The 25,460-nt window shown below is 44.2% G+C and overlaps 3 protein-coding genes across 14 annotated transcripts; all 3 read right to left on the bottom strand.

Moving 5' to 3' along the window:
• Nucleotides 1-5,004: 5,004 nt before the first annotated feature.
• Nucleotides 5,005-8,818, bottom strand: LOC120814484 (E3 ubiquitin-protein ligase TRIM39-like). Its single transcript, XM_078079690.1, has 2 exons — nucleotides 7,745-8,818; nucleotides 5,005-7,252 (listed from the first exon to the last, which is right to left on the bottom strand). The coding sequence occupies exon 2, from the start codon at nucleotides 7,248-7,250 to the stop codon at nucleotides 5,601-5,603; it is 1,650 nt and encodes a 549-aa protein (XP_077935816.1). The 5' UTR covers nucleotides 7,251-7,252; nucleotides 7,745-8,818; the 3' UTR covers nucleotides 5,005-5,600.
• Nucleotides 8,819-15,061: 6,243 nt separating this feature from the next.
• Nucleotides 15,062-19,889, bottom strand: LOC120813093 (E3 ubiquitin-protein ligase TRIM21-like). The gene is made up of 2 exons (XM_078079691.1): nucleotides 17,662-19,889; nucleotides 15,062-17,169 (listed from the first exon to the last, which is right to left on the bottom strand). The coding sequence occupies exon 2, from the start codon at nucleotides 17,165-17,167 to the stop codon at nucleotides 15,527-15,529; it is 1,641 nt and encodes a 546-aa protein (XP_077935817.1). The 5' UTR covers nucleotides 17,168-17,169; nucleotides 17,662-19,889; the 3' UTR covers nucleotides 15,062-15,526.
• LOC120825329 (equilibrative nucleoside transporter 2-like) lies at nucleotides 19,143-25,362 on the bottom strand. 12 transcript variants are annotated; one of them, XM_078079695.1, is made up of 14 exons: nucleotides 25,290-25,344; nucleotides 25,111-25,173; nucleotides 24,910-25,017; nucleotides 24,451-24,528; nucleotides 24,283-24,386; nucleotides 23,894-24,027; nucleotides 23,593-23,813; nucleotides 22,674-22,808; nucleotides 22,313-22,471; nucleotides 21,683-21,777; nucleotides 21,197-21,305; nucleotides 20,988-21,073; nucleotides 20,719-20,915; nucleotides 19,143-20,520 (listed from the first exon to the last, which is right to left on the bottom strand). In XM_078079695.1, coding segments are annotated over exons 2-14 (1,563 nt in total). In that variant the 5' UTR covers nucleotides 25,112-25,173; nucleotides 25,290-25,344; the 3' UTR covers nucleotides 19,143-20,384. The 12 variants fall into 12 exon arrangements, with proteins under 12 accessions (XP_077935821.1, XP_077935829.1, XP_077935827.1 ...); XM_078079703.1 differs by lacking the exon at nucleotides 25,290-25,344 and having other exon boundaries at nucleotides 24,283-24,364; nucleotides 24,451-24,509; nucleotides 25,111-25,283; XM_078079701.1 differs by lacking the exon at nucleotides 25,290-25,344 and having other exon boundaries at nucleotides 24,283-24,367; nucleotides 24,451-24,509; nucleotides 25,111-25,283.
• Nucleotides 25,363-25,460: the final 98 nt, after the last annotated feature.

Consider the following 25,460-nt stretch of genomic DNA (forward strand, 5'->3'; position numbering starts at 1 on the left):
GTATAATACATGAAAGTTTTTATAATGTAGTCGAACTCTGACCTGTTCTAGTTCAAAGGTGAGTGCGGGAACAGCAATGATGCAGAGCTGAACGCACATTCTTACCCCAAAAACATGGCAGAAAAAAGGAAGAGAACGTATCATTTTCACAGTTAATGGGAGGAAGAATTCTTTTTAACAAGTGTGAAAGAAAACTGCGTTTGTCTCATTTGCGGGGCGACTGTGGCGACGGCAAAGCGTCACAATGTGGAGAGACGCTACACGCAAAAGCTACCAAGCTAACTGCCCCGCTGGAGCTAACGGCAGCTTTGGGAAAGCAGCAGTCTTTTTTCACGAAGCCGGCAAAGAACTCCCCAAAAAGCAACCGAAGCCTCGTTTAGAGCTGCACATCTCCTGATAAAGAAGAAGAAGGCCTTTTCAGACGGAGACGTTTTCAAAGAAGCAATGATGATTATTGCCAACACCGAACTTAAAGACGAGAAGAATGGAACCGATTTAATCTCCACTTGACCGATGACAAACTGGGGGCATCGACGATGACTCGACGGGTGTCAGCTACGTCCACTAACCTGGCCGAGCAGCTGGCCCGGGATCTGGCACGTGACGTTTACAACGCGGTGAAGGAGTTTTTCGTACAGAAAAAGGTGCCACTGGAAAAGCTGGTAGCGGTGGCTACAGACGGAGCTCCTGCTATGATCGGCCGACATGCAGGTTTCATCGCGCACTGTAAAGGTGACCCAGACTTCCCAAAACTTCTGCATTACCACGGCATCCTTCACCAGCAGGCGTTACTTTCCCTCTGTGCGATCGGTGCTAAAAGACAATGCTTCTGCATCTGAGGCAATGGACAAAGTTGCAGAAAAGTACTGTCAAGTCATAAACAGACTTAGACAAGAGTTTGACGATAGATTTTGGGACCTTGATCAGCTTGAGCCATGTGTCTCATTCATCTCCAATCCTTTCATGAACAAGGACATAACTGACATTGCTGAGCAACTAAGTGCAACGTTCAACTTGGATGCTGCACAGGTGGAGATTGAAATTGTTACATTGCAAAATGACCTGCACCTCAAAGCCCACCAGGCTGCACCAAACTTTTGGAGCCTTGTTGACACAGAAAAGTACAGTACGTACTTCTATAGTCCTCAAACATCCATCAGCCACCACCCACCAAGGACTGGACAGAGGTCAGTGTTTGTCCTTCATATGAGGGGACTGTGGTGAGAGCTGTGTCTCAGCTGGAGGAGACACTCAGTAAGAAGATGAAGAAGTGGTTTGCTGAGCTGAAGACGGTCCAGATGTTTGCAGTGGATGTGACTCTTGAAGCTGAAACAGCTCATCTTCATCTCATCCTGTCTGACGATGGGAAACAAGTGAGACTTGGTGATGTGAAGAAGAAGCTTCCAAACAACCCAGAGAGATTTTCTTATGTGTTCTGTGTTTTAACAACAGTCCTGTCAGTCGACAGGAAGGGATTTATCTCACTGATTTCATGTGATTTTATTCATTAAAGGGAATAAATGTACATATTTTATATAAATTCTGTATGTGTCACGGCGTGGGTTTGTTTCCTGTTTTATTTTGGAGTTTCCTGCCCCTAGTGTCCCTGGGTTAACCTCACTTCCTGCCTTGTCCTGTCATCCCCTGTGAATGTCTGAAGGTTTCCACCTGTGTCCAATTCCCCGTTCCTGACAGTATGTTTTTCTCTTCATTTCTGTATCATGACACCTTATATCTATATTAATATCTATTTCAACCTTTTTATTCCAGACCTTTTTTATTTTCACTTAATATCCATAGCTGAAGTTTGACTTTGAATAAATCGGCAAAACAAATTATATCAGATGTGCAGCCTCTGAAAACATTGTGGCGGCTAAAACTCGCTCTGTTTGGCCCCTGTTTATGCGTCCTATCGTTTTAGCCGGGAGATCGGGTCCAGTTGTCTTGACAGCACGAGAAACAAAGACGCTCAGTCGAATTGTCGAAAAGTTTTACTTGCTGCACGTGGAGCCCGGTCAAGAATCTTAGAGTACTGGACTCTTCACTCGATCACAGCCGACTCCGACTAGACTTCCCCATGCAGCCTCCTTTTATTGAGGTAGTGAACTATGTAAGCATGATGAGTCGATACTTGTTTGTTAAAAAGGTCAGTAGTACAGCAGTACAAGGCATTGTACACCCAACTGGGTATGTCGACTCGAGGTTTAAAACCGCTTACACAGGTGAATGTGTGTGTGTGCGTAAGGTAACGTATGAGTGTGTGCAAATGTGTTTTGGACTTTCCTCCCATATATTGAGTTGCTGTTCAGTTTGGTGGAGAAAATACAGTTGAGTCCACCGTTTCCTGTTTTAACGCAATTAAAACAGGACAATGAAACAGCACAATAAGCAGTTATACTGCATAAAAGGGCAATGGACAAAGTGAACTAATCATTTAGATGATGATGATACTTTTGAGCTTGTGACCATGCAGACGAAGGTTTCTGGTTTGCAGGTGAAGCAGGGTACGGTGGTGGGCATGTGTTGAGGAGAGGGCCCCCAGCCCCTGTGAGACTCGGATACAAGGGAGAAGAAGCACATCGGCCATTTTGTTCAATAACATTTGGATCTGGTTTTTCAACCAATGTGGTTTTTGCGCATGTTAATTCTTTAGCCATTTGTTTCCTTTCTCTACATTCACATTCATCCTCCCACCATTTTAACCATTTACTTTGTTTCTCAATGTCCTCCAAGTCTTTGCCTTTAATCACCCTCTGAGTTTTTATACCCTTCTCTTTTCCCTCTAAGCCTGTTCGTAACATGTTCAGTTTTATTCTACTGAAAGAACCATTCGCAGGGAACCCAAAATCTGTTGACCACTCGGGCAAAAACTCTAGAGATCTCCATATTTCCTTCTCATCAGATCCACAATGGGTCCTTCCAGAGAACCCATTTCCTTTTTACTTTTACCCTGTACACCACCCATCTTTCAGGCGCGGTGAAGTATACTTTTTATTACTTAAAATATAGTCGTCACTATAAGTCTTGATTTTCTTAAAACCCAACCAGAACTATTGGTTAGTAAATATAGGTCAAGGGCGCAAATATCTGTTTTCAGATTACTGTCCGAAAACCCCGATATTGTTCCTGTCTTCCTGTTAGGTCAAGGGCTGAGATTTTGCGATTTCAGTGAACTCTCAAAATCCCTCCTATCTTCCCCTTCGGTCAAGGGTCACAATTGTCAATTGCCCCTGTCTTCCCATTTGGTCAAGGGTCACATTTATGCGTTTTCAGATAGTTAGTCTGAACACAATCGTAAATGCGCACATTGCTCCCTGTCTTCCCCAGTAAAAAGTTGGATGCTGATGAACCGGAAATACTGTATAATTACTCTGTGTATTATTTTATACACATTTTTCAAATAACCGGATAAAAAGACAAGTTATCATCATTGGAAGCCAAATCAAATAACCGAAATTTGGATTTTCTAAGAAGAGAGAGAAAAAATAATTAAAAAAAAAATCCCAAAGTACTAAATACCCGTCTTTGTAATCTGTTATCACCCGTTATAATTCAGATAAACCCCGTTTAAAAATCAGAATATCAACTTCTTACCCGATTCGTGTGAAAATCTTCCTCATCGGATCGTGTTGAAGCCAATCAGGTCTCTTTTGGTCGCCGGTCCCCTCTCTCTGAGTGTGATGAGGTATAGGGCAGAATCTGTCACACTCACCTGCCAGCTCGATCTTCCACACCTGCCCCGCATCCACAATCAGTCACTCTCCTGCCTTCCACACCTGCTTCGCATTCACAATCAGCCCCGCTACATAAGCACTGCACACCCAGCCTGTCATTGCCAGATTGTTCTTCGCGTCATGCAAGTCTCTCCAGCACTCTACCTTGGACTGATCTCCCGGTTTCGACCCTGCCTGTTCTTGACCCGTTCGTCTGTCTCCGCCCCGGTGAGCACCTCAGCCTTCTGTCCCCGACCACGAGTCCTGCCTGAGCGCCTCGGGTTTCTGTTGCCTGCTCCTTGGACTGCCCGGCGCTTCTGCCCCTGTGCTCCGGATCCCCGACCGGCCCAGCGATCGCACCAGCTGTCTCCCGGCATCTCCTCCCCGATCCTGAGGACCGCACTCTGCTCTGCCTCTCATTGTGCCCGAACGCCTGCTGTGAGGCCGTGTTCAATAAAAGCGTTAACCAAACACTCCGTGCCGTTGTGCTGCATTTGGCTCCGCCACACGCCCGTGTCAGAATCACGTTTGGAGGATCCTGAAGGGGTCCCTTCCCGGACGTCCTCGGAGTCCCGACGGAGCTTCAAACGATCCCACTTCTGACACCAAATTGTGGTGGAAGATTTTGCACAGACAATCGTTAAGTAAGAAACAAAGGCTCTGAGTCAAGTATGTCTTTTCTCCGTTTATTTCCTTCTAAGGGAAAAAGGGTCACAACAGCTACGTGGTCAGTAGACTGTCCAGAACCTCTTTTTTTCCCCCCAACACATCGAGGCAGTTTAGATATCGGTGGCGTCAACAGAAACCTTTGACCATCTTGTTGAGTCTCTACAGCCAGGGTACTGGGAACATCTTGTCCATGTAAGACACGTCAGCTCTTTGACCGTGTCCTTGCTAAAACAAAGGTGGTCATAGACATAACAAACACTTTGTTCAATCTCTACAGCTATGACGCTGGAAACATCTAATCCGAGAGGGAGACATCAGTTCTTATGTCAGGGCCTTTGTGATCGAAGCACATGCAACTAATAAACAAACGAAGGTTATACAAACGAAGCATTTAAAAGGGTCACATATCATTTTCCAATTACAATAATTACAGTTGTATTTGGTTATTATTCTGCTGCTGGTTCTCAGTCGAGTGGATTCTCCTCAGTATCTGAAGCCACTGAACAGTTTCATCAACCTCGTGTATTAACTCACGTTAGAATTGATCTTTCTGTGGAACTCGTGTCGTTCACACTGACGAATTGTCACGTGATCAATAAACAAAGAACTCGGACATGTTTCCTGCATTAAACAAGACGTTTTTAATTAACATGAATATAAATATAACTTGTGTAAACCCGTCATTTCTGTTCAGTGTTCAGTTCAAGTTATTTATGAGGCAAAAGTAACTTGTTCAAGAGATGTATGTTTCCTTTTTTTCAACAATCACTCATCTTTATTTTTAAGTCTTATTACAAATATTCACAAAACAAATCAAAATGAGCCAAAGTGACTTTAAATAATTCAAACCACTTTTCACACAAAAAGAACATTTGCATCTATATTAATTCACTTTTATGCACAATAACAACAACACAAAGTGTATTCTGTGAACATGATGGAAAGATCAGAGGCGTTTATGAGAATATTAAATATTCAACAATATGTTTTCAGAGGCTTCACATCAGATATAATTTGTTTTGCTGATTTACTCAAAGTCAAACTTCAGCTTTGGATATTTAGTGAAAATAAAACAGTCTGGATTCAAAAGGTTGAAATAGATATTCTCCATAAGGCGTCATGACACAGAAATAAAGAGAAAAAGATACAGTATTTATATAAAATATGTAAATTTATTCCCTTTAATGAATAAAATCATCACATGAAATCAGATAATGATTAATTTACTCCGACAGGAGAGATGATCAGAGGAGCAGAGTTTATAACATCGTAACCACCAGGACAGAAGAACGGGAAGAGCTTCTCAGTGAAGGAGCAGCCAGTGAAGGAGTAGATGAGAGCTGCAGCTTCTACGTCATAAAAGGAGACCACACCCTCCTCATAGTCCACAAACACCCCCACCTTCTGAGGACCAGACTTCACAGAGAGAACAACTGGAGGATCAGCAGAGGCATTGTATTCATTTCCATTTATCAAACATATGATCCAGTAACCATCCTGAGGACTCGGTGGACTGAAGAGTGACATGAATCTCTTCCTGTCGACTGACTCTCTGATCACTCCTAAATACCACCAAGTCTTTCCTTCAACCTGAACCTCAAAGTAGAATCTGCCTGAAGAGAAACTCTGCTTTGTTAAAACACAGAGCCAATAATAAAATCTCTCTGGGTTGTTTGGGAGATTCTTCTCCACATAACCAAGTTTCACTTGTTTCCCATCGTCAGACAGGATGAGACGAGGATGAGCTGTTTCAGGATCAAGAGTCAGATCCACTGCAAACATCTGGACCCTCTTCAGCTCAGCGTCAGCAAACCACTTCTTCATCTTCTTACTGAGTGTCTCCTCCAGCTGAGACACAGCTCTCACCACAGTCCCCTCAAATGATGAAGGACAAACACTGACCTCTGTCCAGTCCTTGGTGGGTGGTGGCTGATGGATGTTTGAGGACTGGAGAAGATGGAGGTGGTCTTCAGAGAGAGACAGCTGCTCCACCTCAGCGCTCCTCTTCATCAGCTCAGAGATTTCCTCTTCCAGCTCTCTGATGAAAGCTTCAGCCTGTTTCTTTGTGGCTTCCTGCTTCTCTTCTATGGTTTTGAGGAGCTCCTTCAAGCCTCTTCTAACAGACTCCATCAGATCAGTGAAGACCTGAACACCTTCTGCTTTCTCTCTGCCTGCATCTTCCTCACTGAGGTCGACCAAGTGTTTGATCTCCTGAATCTTCACTCTTCTCTTCTGGATCATCTGCTGGATTTCAGCCTCTGTCTTCTTCAGCTCGACCTTCTTTTCTTCATATTCTTCTTCCAGAGGAACAACATCGTGGTTCTTGTGGTCTAAAACAGTGCAGAGCATGCAGACACACGTCTGGTCGCTCTTACAAAACAGCTCCAGAGGTTTATCGTGCTTCGTACACATCCTGCCTTCCAGGTTCTCCACTGGGTCCATCAGCTGATGTCTCTTCAGCCGTGAAGCTGTCAGATGAGGCTCCAGGTGAGTCTCACAGTAGGAGGCCAGACACACCAGGCAGGACTTGAGGGCCTTCACTTTGGTTCCAGTGCAGACGTCACAGGGAACTTCTCCTGGTTTGGACTCTTGTTGCTCTGAGCTGCTGCTGCTGGCTTTCTGCTGAGCAGACTGTCTGAACTGAACAACCATCTCAGAGATGAAGGTGTTGACCCTCAAATCAGGTCTGGTGATGAAGTCCTTGTTACACATTGGACACAGGTTCTGGTCGCTGGTGTTCCAGTGTTCATTGATGCAGTTTATGCAGAAGTTGTGTCCACATGGTATGGTGACTGGATCAGTGAACACATCCAGACAGATGGAGCACAGGAACTGATCTTCAGATGGACCATAGTTTGCAGAAGCCATGTCTACACATGTTGTGGAAGAGAAGAAAAACGTTTTATTTAAAATAGTTTTCATGAATAGTTTTATCTTGAAACCAGTCCAGAATGTGTCCACATGCTGTGAATAAAGAGCAGCACGCTAACAACGCTCTGCTTACTTGGTGACAAACACGTAGCGTCTCATTTAGATGACTCACACTAAAAGCCTCCAGCAGGTTCACTGTGGAACACGTTTAACTTGATCCACCAAGAGGAAACAGAGGAAGGGATCAGGAAACAGAGAGACACTAAAGTTTAAAGCACAGAGATTCAGCTCCAAGTGACTGAAGTCCTGGACAGTTTGAAGCTGTTAGACTGAGTTACTGTATCGTGGGACTGTGGATAAACACACGTGGTTTTATTGTTAACATTCTATCAAGTAGGAAGTGAACAGAGAGGAACTTCCTGCCTGAGTAAAGTACAAGTTGTGTGTTCTTCCTGCTTGTTGAAGGTGTAAATGTGACCAGCTGTACTCACCAGTGTTCTGAAGAGACTCTGCTGTGTTGCTGAGGAACACCTGATGACGTCACTTTGACTTTTCTCTCAGAGAAACACGGAGACTTGTCTTCACTGCAGCGCGTCTGCCTCTCTGACCAACGAACTTTCATTTCTGGAGAGTGACGTCGAAGCTCCGCCCCTCCGTGTAGCTCCGCCTCCTACTGGAGCGTCATCAGCAGGTGAGGTTTGTTTCCTCCTCTGATTCATGCTGACTGCTGGAGGATTCAGTCATCAACAGTATGTAGAGAGAGACAAAGTCCGCTGTTCGAACAACTAACACCAAAGGTACTAAAATTGGAGATTAAGGACTTTGTTCTGTATAACTAATAATAATCATATTTCTAGTCAGCACACGGTTGAGGCTTTTATTCTGAAGTTAGCACATCTTCCATTCCTGTTTCATCCTGACAGTTTTAAGGCAACGGCCATTAAGATGAAGCACGTTAAGATAGTAAGAAAGAGTGAGGATGTATCTAGTTCTACTTCAGTGATCAGCTGGTGGCTTTTCTCTGGCTCCTTATTGGACGATGGAGTTTTGATGGAGTGTTGCTCCCAGCATGCAGATGAAGATCAGCTGGCTCTCAGATCAGATCTCACTACTGTTCACCGTGTGACGACTTCCTGTGAGGTCTGACCTCAGTTTGTTTGTCCTGCAGCTCCCCGACCTGAAGGATGCTGCTAGCAAGCTAACAGTGTCCCAGTGAAGGTATCCGGGGCTTTTATTGTGAAGGATGGAAACAAAAGTGTAGAGATGTTCTGGAGTGTCAATCAGATAGTAAAGTCTTGCTACAAACAGCAAATGATTATTTAAGTATCGGAACGTACTTCTTCCTCAGCAACAATTCAATTAAATTGAATATTTCCGACCTGAATACTCATCCTCTCATTATTAGTGAGCATGCTGGTGACTTTTATATGGAACCGATTTAACACCGAAATCTGTCACTAGATGGCGCTTCAACACGTCGCTGGTCAAAGATCCTCACTTTAACAGTGTGATTAAAAAAGAGTGGGCATCCTTCCTAGAAACACGTGCTTCCCCAGTTTCACCGACCATCCTACAGGAAACAAGGAAAGCAGCTTTACGAGGAATAATCATCTCATTCAAGTTTACAAAAAATGAACATAAAAACAAATCAATCGACTTTATTAATGCAAGTGACCCAACATTGGTAACACATTAAGGAATTATGAATTCCAAATAAATGAAATTATAAATAATAAAATTCAATTCCTAAGACACAGACTTAGACAAGACCATTTTCACCATAGCAATACAGCTGGTAAATATTTGGCAAATCAAGTTAAATTAAATGAAAAAAGAAAAAACTCAATCATTAAGCACTCAGAAGGAAACCCCACAAATTCACCCGATGACAGAATAATATCTTCAGAAGTTTTCATGCCAATATACATTCATCTAAAAAGGACCCAAATCCAGAAGACATGATTTCATTTCTCAACACCTTTGATCTACCACAGATTAACCAAGAACAAACTAACATACGTGACTCACCTTTAACACATAAAGACCTTATGGCCAATAACAAAGCACCGATGATAACTGAGAAAAAAACAAAATTAGCAATTTCCGTATGTCAGTCCTCGTCAAACCAAACAAAGATCCAACTCTTCCAAACTTAACGTCCTATTTCACTCCTCACTGTAGATATTAAAACCATCAGTTAGGCACCAGCTCACAGATCAGAAAAAGTCACCCCATCCACAATTCGTCCAGATCAAACCGGCTTTATCAAAGGTAGACGTTCCTCCACCAACACACGCAGACAGTTTAATTTAATAAAGGACTCATGATTACAACAAGCGGAACCATCGCAGCCTCTTTGGACGCAGGAAAAGCCTCTGACAAAGTAAACTCGACATTTTACAATCGTTTATTAACTGGGTTCAGATTCTGTACACTGCACCTGCAGCCACGTTCATCACTGTGGAGGGAAAATGTGTCTCATTGTCCAACATATATTCATGTTATAATCAGTTTTTAGAGAGTAGGGATACATCTATATTAACATAGATATACAGATGAGTTACAATTCAACAGAGAGAAGGTTGCAAAGATATGTAAAGACAGGAGTCATGGTGATACTGGGGACGGCAAAAGGTTTACGACAAGATAGTGTAGAGCAGGTGTCACCAACCCAGTGCCCGCGGGCACCAGGTCGCCCGCAAGGACCATATGAGGCGCCCGCAGGCCTGTTCTAAAAATAGCACAACTCACCACTAGTGAGCGGTCTAATAAAAATTTAATTAATTTTAAAATAAATCATTTTTTTAATCACACTTTCATTTATATGTATATGAAAATGACAAGATATTTAAAATAAAATAATTGAAAATATTTGTATAATACATGAAAGTTTGGATAATTTAGTCGAACTCTGACCTATTCTAGTTCAAAGGTGAGTGCGGGAACAGCAATGATGCGGAGCTGAACGCACATTCTTACCCCGAAAACATGGCAGAAAAAAGGAAGAGAACGTATCATTTTCACAGTGAATGGGAGGAAGAATTATTTTTAACAAGTGTGACAGAAAACTGCGTTTGTCTCATTTGATAAAGAAGAAGGCCTTTTCAGATGGAGACGTTTTCAAAGAAGCAATGATGATTATTGCCAACACCGAACTTAAAGACCAGAAAAATGGAACCGATTTAATCTCCACTCTCTCCGATGACCAACTGGGGGCATCGACGATGACTCGACGGGTGTCAGCTACGTCCACTAACCTGGCCGAGCAGCTGGCCCGGGATCTGGCACGTGACGTTTACAACGCGGTGAAGGAGTTTTTCGTACAGAAAAAGGTGCCACTGGAGCTCCTGCTATGCTCGGCCGACATGCAGGTTTCATCGCGCACTGTAAAGGTGACCCAGACTTCCCAAAACTTCTGCATTACCACGGCATCCTTCACCAGCAGGCGTTACTTTCCCTCTGTGCGATCGGTGCTAAAAGACAATGCTTCTGCATCTGAGGCAATGGACAAAGTTGCAGAAAAGTACTGTCAAGTCATAAACAGACTTAGACAAGAGTTTGAGGATAGGTTTTGTGACCTTGATCAGCTTGAGCCATGTGTCTCATTCATCTCCAATCCTTTCATGAACAAGGACATAACTGACATTGCTGAGCAACTAAGTGCAACGTTCAACTTGGATGCTGCACAGGTGGAGATTGAAATTGTGACATTGCAAAATGACCTGCACCTCAAAGCCCACCAGGCTGCACCAAACTTTTGGAGCCTTGTTGACACAGAAAAGTACAGTACGTACTTCTATAGTCCTCAAACATCCATCAGCCACCACCCACCAAGGACTGGACAGAGGTCAGTGTTTGTCCTTCATATCAGGGGACTGTGGTGAGAGCTGTGTCTCAGCTGGAGGAGACACTCAGTAAGAAGATGAAGAAGTGGTTTGCTGAGCTGAAGAGGGTCCAGATGTTTGCAGTGGATGTGACTCTTGAAGCTGAAACAGCTCATCTTCATCTCATCCTGTCTGACGATGGGAAACAAGTGAGACTTGGTGTTGTGAAGAAGAAGCTTCCAAACAACCCAGAGAGATTTTCTTATGTGTTCTGTGTTTTAACAACAGTCCTGTCAGTCGACAGGAAGGGATTTATCTCACTGATTTCATGTGATTTTATTCATTAAAGGGAATAAATGTACATATTTTATATAAATTCTGTATGTGTCACGGCGTGGGTTTGTTTCCTGTTTTATTTTGGAGTTTCCTGCCCCTAGTGTCCCTGGGTTAACCTCACTTCCTGCCTTGTCCTGTCATCCCCTGTGAATGTCTGAATGTTTCCACCTGTGTCCAATTCCCCGTTCCCGACAGTATGTTTTACTCTTCATTTCTGTATCATGACACCTTATATCTATATTAATATCTATTTAAACCTTTTTATTCCAGACCTTTTTTATTTTCACTTAATTTCCAAAGCTGAAGTTTGACTTTGAATAAATCGGCAAAACAAATTATATCAGATGCGCAGCCTCTGAAAACATTGTGGCGGCTAAAACTCGCTCTGTTTGGCCCCTGTTTATGCGTCCTATCGTTTTAGCTGGGAGATCGGGTCCAGTTGTCTTGACAGCACGAGAAACAAAGACGCTCAGTCGAATTGTCGAAAAGTTTTACTTGCTGCACGTGGAGCCCGGTCAAGAATCTTAGAGTACTGGACTCTTCACTCGATCACAGCCGACTCCGACTAGACTTCCCCATGCAGCCTCCTTTTATTGAGGTAGTGAACTATGTAAGCATGATGAGTCGATACTTGTTTGTTAAAAAGGTCAGTAGTACAGCAGTACAAGGCATTGTACACCCAACTGGGTATGTCGACTCGAGGTTTAAAACCGCTTACACAGGTGAATGTGTGTGTGTGCGTAAGGTAACGTATGAGTGTGTGCAAATGTGTTTTGGACTTTCCTCCCATATATTGAGTTGCTGTTCAGTTTGGTGGAGAAAATACAGTTGAGTCCACCGTTTCCTGTGTTAATGCAATTAAAACAGGACAATGAAACAGCACAATAAGCAGTTATACTGCATAAAAGGGCAATGGACAAAGTGAACTAATCATTTAGATGATGATGATACTTTTGAGCTTGTGACCATGCAGACGAAGGTTGCTGGTTTGCAGGTGAAGCAGGGTACGGTGGTGGGCATGTGTTGAGGAGAGGGCCCCCAGCCCCTGTGAGACTCGGATACAAGGGAGAAGAAGCACATCGCCCATTTTGTTCAATAACATTTGGATCTGGTTTTTCAACCAATGTGGTTTTTGCGCATGTCAATTCTTTAGCCATTTGTTTCCTTTCTCTACATTCACATTCATCCTCCCACCATTTTAACCATTTACTTTGTTTCTCAATGTCCTCCAAGTCTTTGCCTTTTATCACCCTCTGAGTTTTTATACCCTTCTCTTTTCCCTCTAAGCCTGTTCGTAACATGTTCAGTTTTATTCTACTGAAAGAACCATTCGCAGGGAACCCAAAATCTGTTGACCACTCGGGCAAAAACTCTAGAGATTGATCTCCATATTTCCTTCTCATCAGATCCACAATGGGTCCTTCCAGAGAACCCATTTCCTTTTTACTTTTACCGTGTACACCACCCATCTTTCAGGCGCGGTGAAGTATACTTTTTATTACTTAAAATATAGTTGTCACTATAATTCTTGATTTTCTTTTACCTAGGAAAAATACAAGTTAAAACCCAAACAGAACTATTGGTTAGTAAATATAGGTCAAGGGCGCAAATATCTGTTTTCAGATTACTGTCCGAAAACCCCGATATTGTTCCTGTCTTCCTGTTAGGTCAAGGGCTGAGATTTTGCGATTTCAGTGAACTCTCAAAATCCCTCCTATCTTCCCCATCGGTCAAGGGTCACAATTGTCAATTGCCCCTGTCTTCCCATTTGGTCAAGGGTCACATTTATGCGTTTTCAGATAGTTAGTCTGAACACAATCGTAAATGCGCACATTGCTCCCTGTCTTCCCCAGTAAAAAGTTGGATGCTGATGAACCGGAAATACTGTATAATTACTCTGTGTATAATTTTATACACATTTTTCAAATAACCGGATAAAAAGACAAGTTATCATCATTAGAAGCCAAATCAAATAACCGAAATTTGGATTTTCTAAGAAGAGAGAGAGAAAAAATAATTTTAAAAAAAATCCCAAAGTACTAAATACCCGTCTTTGTAATCTGTTATCACCCGTTATAATTCAGATAAACCCCGTTTGAAAATCAGAATATCAACTTCTTACCCGATTCGTGTGAAAATCTTCCTCATCGGATCGTGTTGAAGCCAATCAGGTCTCTTTTGGTCGCCGGTCCCCTCTCTCTGAGTGTGATGAGGTATAGGGCAGAATCTGTCACACTCACCTGCCAGCTCGATCTTCCACACCTGCCCCGCATCCACAATCAGTCACTCTCCTGCCTTCCACACCTGCTTCGCATTCACAATCAGCCCCGCTACATAAGCACTGCACACCCAGCCTGTCATTGCCAGATTGTTCTTCGCGTCATGCAAGTCTCTCCAGCACTCTACCTTGGACTGATCTCCCGGTTTCGACCCTGCCTGTTCTTGACCCGTTCGTCTGTCTCCGCCTCGGTGAGCACCTCAGCCTTCTGTCCCCGACCACGAGTCCTGCCTGAGCGCCTCGGGTTTCTGTTGCCTGCTCCTTGGACTGCCCGGCGCTTCTGCCCCTGAGCTCCGGATCCCCGACCGGCCCAGCGATCGCACCAGCTGTCTCCCGGCATCTCCTCCCCGATCCTGAGGACCGCACTCTGCTCTGCCTCTCATTGTGCCCGAACGCCTGCTGTGAGGCCGTGTTCAATAAAAGCGTTAACCAAACACTCCGTGCCGTTGTGCTGCATTTGGCTCCGCCACACGCCCGTGTCAGAATCACGTTTGGAGGATCCTGAAGGGGTCCCTTCCCGGACGTCCTCTGAGTCCCGACGGAGCTTCAAACGATCCCACTTCTGACACCAAATTGTGGTGGAAGATTTTGCACAGACAATCGTTAAGTAAGAAACAAAGGCTCTGAGTCAAGTATGTCTTTTTTCAGTTTATTTCCTTCTAAGGGAAAAAGGGTCACAACAGCTACGTGGTCAGTAGACTGTCCAGAACCTCCTTTTTTCCCCCTAACACATCGAGGCAGTTTAGATATCGGTGGCGTCAACAGAAACCTTTGACCATCTTGTTGAGTCTCTACAGCCAGGGTACTGGGAACATCTTGTCCATGTAAGACACGTCAGCTCTTTGACCGTGTCCTTGCTAAAACAAAGGTGGTCATAGACATAACAAACACTTTGTTCAATCTCTACAGCTATGACGCTGGAAACATCTAATCCAAGAGGGAGACATCAGTTCTTATGTCAGGGCCTTTGTGATCGAAGCACATGCAACTAATAAACTGGTTATACAAATGAAGCATTTAAAAGGGTCACATATCATTTTCCAATTACAATAATTAGTTGTATTTGGTTATTATTCTGCTGCTGGTTCCCAGTCGAGTGGATTCTCCTCAGTATCTGAAGCCACTGAACAGTTTCATCAACCTCGTGTATTAACTCACGTTAGAATTGATCTTTCTGTGGAACTCGTGTCGTTCACACTGACGAATTGTCACGTGATCAATAAACTGAGAACTCGGACATGTTTCCTGCATTAAACAAGACGTTTTTAATGAACATGAATATAAATATAACTTGTGTAAACCGTCATTTCTGTTCAGTGTTCAGTTCAAGTTATTTATGAGGCAAAAGTAACTTGTTCAAGAGATGTATGTTTCCTTTTTTTCAACAATCACTCTTTATTTTTAAGTCTTATTACAAATATTCACAAAACAAATCAAAATGAGCCAAAGTGACTTTAAATAATTCAAACCACTTTTCACACAAAAAGAACATTTGCATCTATATTAATTCACTTTTATGCACAATAACAACAACACAAAGTGTATTCTGTGAACATGATGGAAAGGTCAGAGGCGTTTATGAGAATATTAAATATTCAACATGTTTTCAGAGTCTTCACATCAGATATAATTTGTTTTGCTGATTTACTCAAAGTCAAACTTCAGCTTTGGATATTTAGTGAAAATAAAACAGTCTGGATTCAAAAGGTTGAAATAGATATTCTCCATAAGGCGTCATGATACAGAAATAAAGAGAAAAACATACAGTATTTATATAAAATATGTACATTTATTCCCTTTAATGAATAAAATCATCACATGAAATCAGAGAATGATTAATTTACTCCGACAGGAGAGATGATCAGAGGAGCAGAGTTCATACCAAAGACAGAATACCCAGGACTGAAGAACGGGAAGAGCTTCTCAGTGAAGGAGCAGCCAGTGAAGGAGTAGATGAGAGCTGCAGCTTCTACGTCATAAAAGGAGACCACACCCTCCTCATAGTCCACAAACACCCCCACCTTCTGAGGACCAGACGTCAGAGAGAGAACAACTGGAGGACCATAAGAGGCTTCGTATTCATTTCCACGCATCAAACATATGATCCAGTAACCATCCTGAGGACTCCGTGAGATGAATCTCTTCCTGTCGACTGACTCTCTGTTCACTCCTAAAAACCAGTCAGTCTTTCCTTCAACCTGAACCTCAAAGTAGAATCTGCCTGAAGAGAAACTCTGCTTTGTTAAAACACAGAACCAGCTAGAAAATCTCTCTGGGTTGTTTGGGAGATTCTTCTCCACATCACCAAGTTTCACTTGTTTCCCATCGTCAGACAGGATGAGATCAGGATGAGCTGTTTCAGGATCAAGAGTCAGATCCACTGCAAACATCTGGACCATCTTCAGCTCAGCGTCCGCACACCACTTCTTCATCTTCTTACTGAGTGTCTCCTCCAGCTGAGACACAGCTCTCACCACAGTCCCCTCATATGATGAAGGACAAACACTGACCTCTGTCCAGTCCTTGGTGGGTGGTGGCTGATGGATGTTTGAGGACTGGAGAAGATGGAGGTGGTCTTCAGAGAGATAGAGCTGCTCCACCTCAGCGCTCCTCTTCATCAGCTCAGAGATTTCCTCTTCCAGCTCTCTGATGAAAGCTTCAGCCTGTTTCTTTGTGGCTTCCTGCTTCTCTTCTATGGTTTTGAGGAGCTCCTTCAAGCCTCTTTCAACAGACTCCATCAGATCAGTGAAGACCTGAACACCTTCTGCTTTCTCTCTGCCTGCATCTTCCTCACTGAGGTCGAACGAGTGTTTGATCTCCTGAATCTTCAATCTTCTCTTGTGGATCATCTGCTGGATTTCAGCCTCTGTCTTCTTCAGCTCGACCTTCTTTTCTTCATATTCTTCTTCCAGAGGAACATACTCATGGTTCTTGTGGTCTAAAACAGTGCAGAGCGCGCAGACACACGTCTGGTCGCTCTTACAGAACAGCTCCAGAGGTTTATCGTGCTTCGTACACATCCTGCCTTCCAGGTTCTCCACAGGGTCCATCAGCTGATGTCTCTTCAGACCTGACATAGTCAGATGAGGCTCCAGGTGAGTCTCACAGTAGGAGAGCAGACACACCAGGCAGGACTTGAGGGCCTTCACTTTGGTTCCAGTGCAGACGTCACAGGGAACTTCTCCTGGTTTGGAATCTTGTTGCTCTGAGCTGCTGCTGCTGGCTTTCTGCTGAGCAGACTGTCTGAACTGAACAACCATCTCAGAGAACATGGTGTTGACCCTCAAATCAGGTCTGGTGATGAAGTCCTTGTTACACATTGGACACAGGTTCTGGTCGCTGGTGTTCCAGTGTTCATTGATGCAGTTTATGCAGAAGTTGTGTCCACATGGTGTGGTGACTGGATCAGTGAACATATCCAGACAGATGGAGCACAGGAACTGATCTTCAGATGGACCATAGTTTGCAGAAGCCATGTCTACACATGTTGTGGAAGAGAAGTACAACGTTTTATTTAAAATAGTTTTTATGAATAGTTTTATTTTGAAACCAGTCCAGAATGTGTCCACATGCTGTGAATAAAGAGCAGCACGCTAACAAAGCTCTGCTTACTTGGTGACAAACACGTAGCGTCTCATTTAGAAGACTCACACTAAAAGCCTCCAGCAGGTTCACTGTGGAACACGTTTAACTTGATCCACCAAGAGCAAACAGAGGAAGGGATCAGGAAACAGAGAGACACTAAAGTTTAAAGCACAGAGATTCAGCTCCAAGTGACTGAAGTCCTGGACAGTTTGAAGCTGTTAGTCTGAGTTACTGTATCGTGGGACTGTGGATAAACACACGTGGTTTTATTGTTAACATTCTATCAAGTAGGAAGTGAACAGAGAGGAACTTCCTGCCTGAGTAAAGTAGAAGTTGTGTGTTCTTCCTGCTTGTTGAAGGTGTAAATGTGACCAGCTGTACTCACCAGTGTTCTGAAGAGACTCTGCTGTGTTGCTGAGGAACACCTGATGACGTCACTTTGACTTTTCTCTCAGAGAAACACGGAGACTTGTCTTCACTGCAGCGCGTCTGCCTCTCTGACCAACTAACTTTCATCTCTGGAGAGTGACGTAGAAGCTCCGCCCCTCCGTGTAGCTCCGCCTCCTACTGGAGCGTCGTCAGCAGGTGAGGTTTGTTTCCTCCTCTGATTCATGCTGACTGCTGGAGGATTCAGTCATCAACAGTATGTAGAGAGAGACAAAGTCCGCTGTTCGAACAACTTACACCAAGGTTTAACTTTTAAAGGAAGAATAACACAGTGACTGACTGACTGTGACATTTTCCTGCGGTCACTCCCTTCACATTCCACGTGCACTTGTCACTTGTCACTCACAACACAGTCGTGTATGGTTATCCTTGGCAGTGCACTTCATTTTTAACTAACTTTAATTTCCTGTTTATCGTTATTCATTATTTCTATTCTATTTCCCCCTAACCCAGAGGACCGCGGTCCGGATCCGGACCCAGAAGCTGTCACAACCGGAGCCGGACCAAAAGCTAGAAAAAGACGGTTGTGATTTAAACGTGACGGCGCTCTTTTCGACTGCGCTGCTTTGGTCGTCTTTACGGTAGTGACTTAAAGAACAGACCAATTGCATTCAAGTTAAACCATCCCACGTGATACTACTCGACCAATCGAGTCGTTGTATTCCAGGCCGGACGATGACGTCTCAATGCTGCGGACAGGCGAGAGGGGGAGCGACAAATTACAAAAAAAAGACCGTTGGAAGAAAAGAAAAATAGCGAAATTTTAGATAAAGACGAGTGAGACAGAGAAAGCGAGAGAAAGGGACGGGTGAGAAAAATGAGGAACAAATGGACACTAAAAGTAGAGCATTTAATCCATAATGGACGGACTGGTTTCTGTTCATGTTTCCCACTGCAGCACTAAACCAGTGTCTCATACGCTCAGAACCCTTTGAAACGTCATCATGAGGCGCAACGAGCTCCTCCACGTGAGGAGGAGAACGGCCCTGATGCATTAAGACCAGGTTTAACATCCTGGCAGTAAAAAATAGATCTTAATTATCCCACTTACCAAAAAAGTGGGAGAGTGAATATCTATATTCTATTAAACTGTTCAATTGCTAAAAAGTCATCAGATGTTTGTAGATTCATTATTTATAATTGGCTGAGACTGTCAAGTCCTAATGTGAAGCAAATTCAAGCTTTTCTTCCAGTTATTTTATTTTTTAATGAATTGAAGCACTTTATTTGAACATGGAGAATATTTCATTTTATTTTTTGAAATGCAGCCCTACTTTTATTAAGTTAATTGAGAGAACATTATTTATATTTGCAGTCACACATATATGTTCAGTTCTTTAATACGTGATAATAAATATTGTCAAGCGTTTTAGAATCATACATGATTCATTTGTTAGTCATGTATTCATTACATGCAAATGTTGACACAACTCTATTCCTTTATTTAATCACACTGAGTAGTCACATTATGATCTTCCCGACCTTTGCTTCTAGAACCTTTCTCTATCTGGACCTCTTGACATTTTAGTTGAAGATCCCTGCCCTTTATTTCATACTGTAGAGTTAAATTGTAAATTGAACATGGCATTTTTCTTGCACTTTGTAATTTGTCTTGTTGTCCATTGTCCCGTTGTCTTACTGTCTGATGTTATGCACAGACCCACATGTCAGATTCCTTTCATGTCTCACATATTTTGGCAATAAATGTTCCTGAATCCTGAAGAAGAAGCTGAACAACGATTCAATCGACTTGAAATCGTCAAAGCAACTGACCCAACATTGGAAACCCAAAGCAAATTAAGAATGTATCAATTCCAAATAAATGAAATTATGAATAATAAAACTCAATTCCTAAGACACAGACCACAACATTTTCACCATAGCAGAACATCTGGTAAATAGGAAGTAAATCAAATTAGACCCAATAACTTACACCAACAATCTCAATCATTAAGGATTCAGCAGGGAACCAACACAATCAATTATTTTGGATCAAATGTGCCTGTTTTCATCCACGTCCTGGTTGTGTCCTCACCGCGACTCCGTGTCCATTGCAGCTGGGTAGCGATGTGAACTTAACATGTCGAGCTTTACAGAGTGATCCATGTGTGTCCTGGTGTTTTCTATTCTTATTTTCTCTCCACAAAGTGCTTCATGTCCCTTACTTTCAAAAACACAAATACTGACACTTTGTAATATGTATTTATAATATATTTATAATATATATATAAATACTCTTTTTTTGGTCACATCCGCGTTGTCCGATGTACAAATACACAATTTGTTTACTTTATTATGAGAGCCAGAGAAACTTATTTTGCTTTTTAAAAAGGACACAAAAAGACAACACCATTGCACAGCGAAACCACCAAAAAGTCCAATTAAACGATCCCTTATTAAAACAGTTAAAAAGAAGCTTGAGCTTTATAATTCTGTAGATTACAAACAGTTCCCACCAGTGATCACTATTCTGAGGCGACATCCACACACAGCGTTTCCCCTTCAAAACGCACATGTTCTGCTACGTTCACGCCGAGCCTCTTCGGCGCTCTGGAAACGGATCAGTTTGGAAACGAGGGCGTCGCGTCTTCGTCACGCGTGCGGCCATCGTGCTACACGTTTGCGGAGGTTGAGAGGAGCAATGTGGACGCGAACCTGGAATCAATGGGAGCTGCTGAGATCACAGCTGAGAAATCTCATGAAGCAGAAGGAGAGAAACGCTCCCAGCGACAGGCCCAGGACCATGAAGAGGCTCATCACCAGGCCGGCCGCCTCGCAGTCTGCACCCCGCACCAACCTGACGGACACAAAGCGCAGTCACCACGTGCGTCCGCGTGAACAGGGTCGGTTCATGGTCACGTTAAAGCCACGGGTCTCCTGCTGCGTCGGTCGGGTTGGTTGGTTTTCAAGCAAACTTGGACTTCCGAAGAGTCTGAGCAGAAGAACCCCGTCCTGCTGCACCGTGAAGTACAACCGCTTCCTGTTGCAGACTCACCGTGGAGCGTAGGCCACGCAGAGGCTCGCCAGGTACCCGTTGGAGACGGCGAACAGCGCCATGATGAAGGCGAAGAAACCGTCGCAGCGGAAGACGGCGGGAGATCTGAAGTTCTGCACGTTGCACATGATGAGCAGAGGGACGAAGAGCCCGCGAGACGCCACGGCGATGGGAAGCCAACGGCTCTCCTTCGAGGGCTGCGCGCACACCGCCGACATTTAGGGGCTGCGTTCAAAAGGTTAAAGGTGAAAGTGGCCGGCGCTGCTCACCCATTGGACGAAAATGGTGGCGATGCGGCCCAAGAGGTCCATGGCGTTGAAAACGATGAGGCAGCAAACGCAGGTGAACACTTTGTCTGCGAGGGACGGAGAGCAGGTGGCGTGAGGCTAAAACACACCGATGACCATGAAGCTCAGACCTGAAACAAGAGCCCTGCAGGCTGTCCGCAACGCCGTAACCAAGGGTTACGGCGGCCTACCCCAGGCGGCGTTGTCCTTGGAGACGGTCTGAACTCTGCTCGTGATCACAGGAAACACCGACAGGGTGACGACGAACACGGCCATCACGTACGCAGCCATCCGCCAGATCTGAGGGACACACGGCGACTTAACATTCAAAAAGAAGCCGGAACCGACGCTAAAACACAGGAACGCCACAGAAACCGCCTGGAAAGGGACCAAAAGGTTAAAAAAACAGTTTCCATTCATAATTATTGCTTAAACACGCATTAAAACTACTGAGAAACCCCAAATTAAAGTTGAATGGTGAATCTGAGAGACGTGTGCAGCTTTCAAAGTTAGAAGTTATTTTGTTTAATCTTTAATCAAACCTGATTCCAGCTTCTTAAATTGCTGTTTTTTCTGTTTTATATCATTGCGAACTTATATTTCATATATGATATTTTTTTTATTGTGATTTGCTGTGAATCAAACATCAGTGACGCGTCCTCAGTTTGATCCTTCACCTCCTTGAAGACACGGCAGCCGGAGCATCGCTCCTGATTCTCGTCCCTCCTCTGGTCCTCGGGGGCTTCGCTGCTGTTGCTCAACGCCGTCATTTCTTTAAAGAGAAAGGAACCGGCGTGTAAGTTAATGACGGCATCATCCAATCAGCTGCAGCCAGCGGCGGAAGAAGGACTCGGATATTCTGCTTCAGTCAAATAAATACCAGAGACGTCTCATCATTTAAGAGTAATACGTCTTGTTATTTAAATGTGATTGTTGATGCGTTTGTGTCGCAGCTGGTAATGAATAAATATAATAAATCTCTATTTATATGTTGATTGTTTCATATCTTTATTCTCAATCTGCAAAGTCAGAGTAATTTAAATAAGTGTGTTGCAGTGAAAAGTACAGTATTTTCCTCTGAAAATAAAAGCAGATAATTGAATTATTTAAGTAACGTAAGGTGTTTTTTGTGCAGAGAGCCGGTGTGAGGACTTTCACTGCCACCGTGACGTTTCTCGGCTGTGGTCGTGTTGCTTTTGACGCTGATCGCCGATTGATGACGAGCCGCTCCTGAGCTCGTATCAGCTGGAATGCGACGATAAAGGACTTTAAATAACAGGAGTGGCTGCAGGGTGAGAGGAGCCTGCCTGTGCTGCCGGGGGGCTCCTGTGAGTCCTGCTGAGGAGAGTCGACTCCGTCGCCGTGTGTGTGTGTCCTTGGTGACATCCCCAGACACAGGTAACACGCCAAGGTTACCGCGGCGACGACACACGGGATGATGAAGTACGCCTGCGCAGGTACTTCACCTGCACAGCAAAAGAGCTTCATTTTACCAAATACAGGAAATGTGATTCATTCTTTTTTGTATAACTCTCGCAGTTATTGCTTCACCAACTAAATAAAATTATGTCACAGTTTGGGATCTGAAACTAAAAAGGCCACGAAGAATTTCATTATAAAATAACACCAGTTCAAAAATAATAACAAAGAATTTGTCCTTTTGCTCACTTAAGATGGAGACGAGCATCACGAGTGCAGCGATGAGCCCGGACGCCCCCTGACCGATCATGAACCAACGCAAGTGCTGTTGGAAGAGCAGACTGACCACACCGAACAGACTCCCCACCAGCACGCCGTTGGACACTGCACACACACACACACACACACACACACACGGCCATCATGGAGTCCATCCTCTGCTCCTCCATCACCGTCTGGTGCGCTGCAGCCACAGCCAAGGACAAGGGCAGGCTGCAGCGTGTCATCCGCTCTGCAGAGAGGCTGATCGGCTGCAATCTGCCGTCCCTGCAGGACTTGTTCTCTTCCAGGTCTCTGAAGCGAGCTAAAAGGATGGCGGCCGACCCTTCTCACCCTGTTTGTGCCCCTTCCATCTGGCAGGAGGCTGAGGTCCATCAGGACTACGACCTCCCGCCACACCAACAGTTTCTTCCCGTCGGCAGTCGGGCTCATCAACAGAGCCGGTCCCCCACTGCCTGACTATAACACACCGGTCACTCCCCTTCACACTGCACATGTCACTCTAACTGTCATTGTTCACTTTGTCGTCACTCATCACTGTCACTTGTTCGCTAGTGCACTTTATGCGTAATATTTTTTACTTTTTTAATATTTTAATTTTTAACTAACTTTATTCTCTTGTTTTATACTGACCCATAGCCGTATTCCACTAACCCATTGCATTTCATTTTATTTTATTACTTGTGCACTGCTGTCTTGTTGTCTATTGTCACACTGTCTACTCTCACGCACCGACCGCCAAAACAAATTCCTTGTATGTTTGACATATTTTGGCAATAAATGTTTCCTGATTCCTGATTCCTGACACGACCATGATATCGACCACCGTGTGTGTGTGTGTGTGTGTGTGTGTGTGTGTGTGTGTGTGTGCTCGTGTGCATGCACCCACTGTTGATGACCACGATGGTCGCCATGGTGACGTAGAAGAAGATGCGCGGCTCCATTTTGACAACCACCAGGACGGCCGTGGCAGCAAATAACCCGATGATCAAGACCATGGTGGAGACCACGAGCGGGCTGTGTTTAAGATCACAACTCCCACACGGAGCCGCTGGAAGGCCACGCCCACAACACCTGCGCAGAGCCGCTGGAAGGCCACGCCCACAACCGCTGCGCAGAGTCGGGGAGAGGAAACGCGTCACGTGACGGTCGGACGCGTCAGAACCGACGCCGCCGTGTCAGGAACTCACCTGGTGCAGAGGCAGTTGAGCAGGCTGGAGACCACCAGGGGCAGATTGGCAGCCAGGGGCATCCAGAGCTCATAGCTGTAGCCTCCGCCCCCCGACGTGGTGCTTGGTTCTGCTGCCAGGCGCCGTTGGAAATACTTCCAGAGATGGAGAAACAAACGACATCTTTGTTAAGAAAATGAATGTCTGGGACCAATGTTCGTGGTATTGAGCGTAGGTTTCTACATCCTAAATGTCCGGCCGTGTGTTCCGTCGTTCTATCTGGGAACATCGAGAGCAACGAAGAGCCGCAGTGCGACACGAGAAGCTCCGATGTTACGAGTGAAGCGACGTGAAGAGTTTGTGCTTTACACATTTCTTAATATTAATTTTAAATAAAAAAGAAGGGAAACCTGAGACGCGATGATGAAGAAGTTCCATGGCAGCAGAGATCCCACACCGAGCACAAAGATGATGATGCAGGGCACCAAGCGTCTGCTGTGGAGAACACAGACACCTTCATGTCAACTTTAGATTAACACCGCAGTTTATGCCACATCAACAATATGTACCAAACTCACCGGGGGGCAGGTTCGCCCTGTTGGTGGTCGTTTGACATTTTGATTCTTCTGTCTGGTTTCTAAAGAAAAGTGAAGCCTCTCAAAATATGAAAAAAAAAAAAAAAAAAGATGTAGCAAGTGTCCAAATACTGGATCAATACCACACGGTCAATATGCACAATTTTCCATTTAAGTTAATGCACCGATTTTGATCTGGAAAGGCATCATGTTGTAAACTGACGTTTTGCACCCTACAAATAAAACATGTTGATTTACATTTATTTGGGCGATAATAAATTGTTTTTTTCTGAATAGCAGGACTTGATGGCCTCAAGTCTTCGTTTCATTACTAAATGAGCGTCTTAATATCTTTAAATGACATTCATTCATATTTAAGGATTAAGGTGTTGATTAAAAAAGGAAGTGACTTTGTCTCAAAGCATTTGGTGATTGAAACATTGTGAGGTAATGAAAACTAACCCCTTAATTTCATCCGCACCCAGTGTGCAGCGCCATCATCTTGTGACTCATCTCGATGTTTCCGCCTCTTCTTTTCTTTCACAATCGTTTTATTTTTGTTTGTCAACACTGAAAACCACAGATCTTATGAGACTTTCTGCTTACAGCCGTACGCACTATGAATCAAATGTAGTCGTAAATGAACTTTAAAAATGATCTTACTCGTGATTCTGAATCCTTCAGAAGAAACGTCATCACGGTGTTAATAAAACAAAAGGAAGCGGTCTAAAGGCATAAAGTCGCACCGCGTGGCGGATTAGTGTCGATATCAAAGATAGAAATCCATCCGAGAATCCGAGGATTTAAGTAAGCAAGGTGCGCGTGAGGCGGACGGAGCTCACCTGAGAGTCGCGGCGCGTCCTCGCGGGTCAGACCGGTGTGATGCGGCATCTCGGGCGCACAGGTGAGGGAGGCGGGGCTTGTGGGTTTTTTTCGGAGGACCGCGCGCACTTCTTCTTACTTGTGCACCGCGGGAGTGATGCCCCGCTGAGGTAAAGCCTACAAAGGTGTTC

The sequence above is a fragment of the Gasterosteus aculeatus genome, chromosome 9 (assembly GCF_964276395.1).
Source record: "Gasterosteus aculeatus chromosome 9, fGasAcu3.hap1.1, whole genome shotgun sequence".
Classification (NCBI taxonomy): domain Eukaryota; kingdom Metazoa; phylum Chordata; class Actinopteri; order Perciformes; family Gasterosteidae; genus Gasterosteus; species Gasterosteus aculeatus.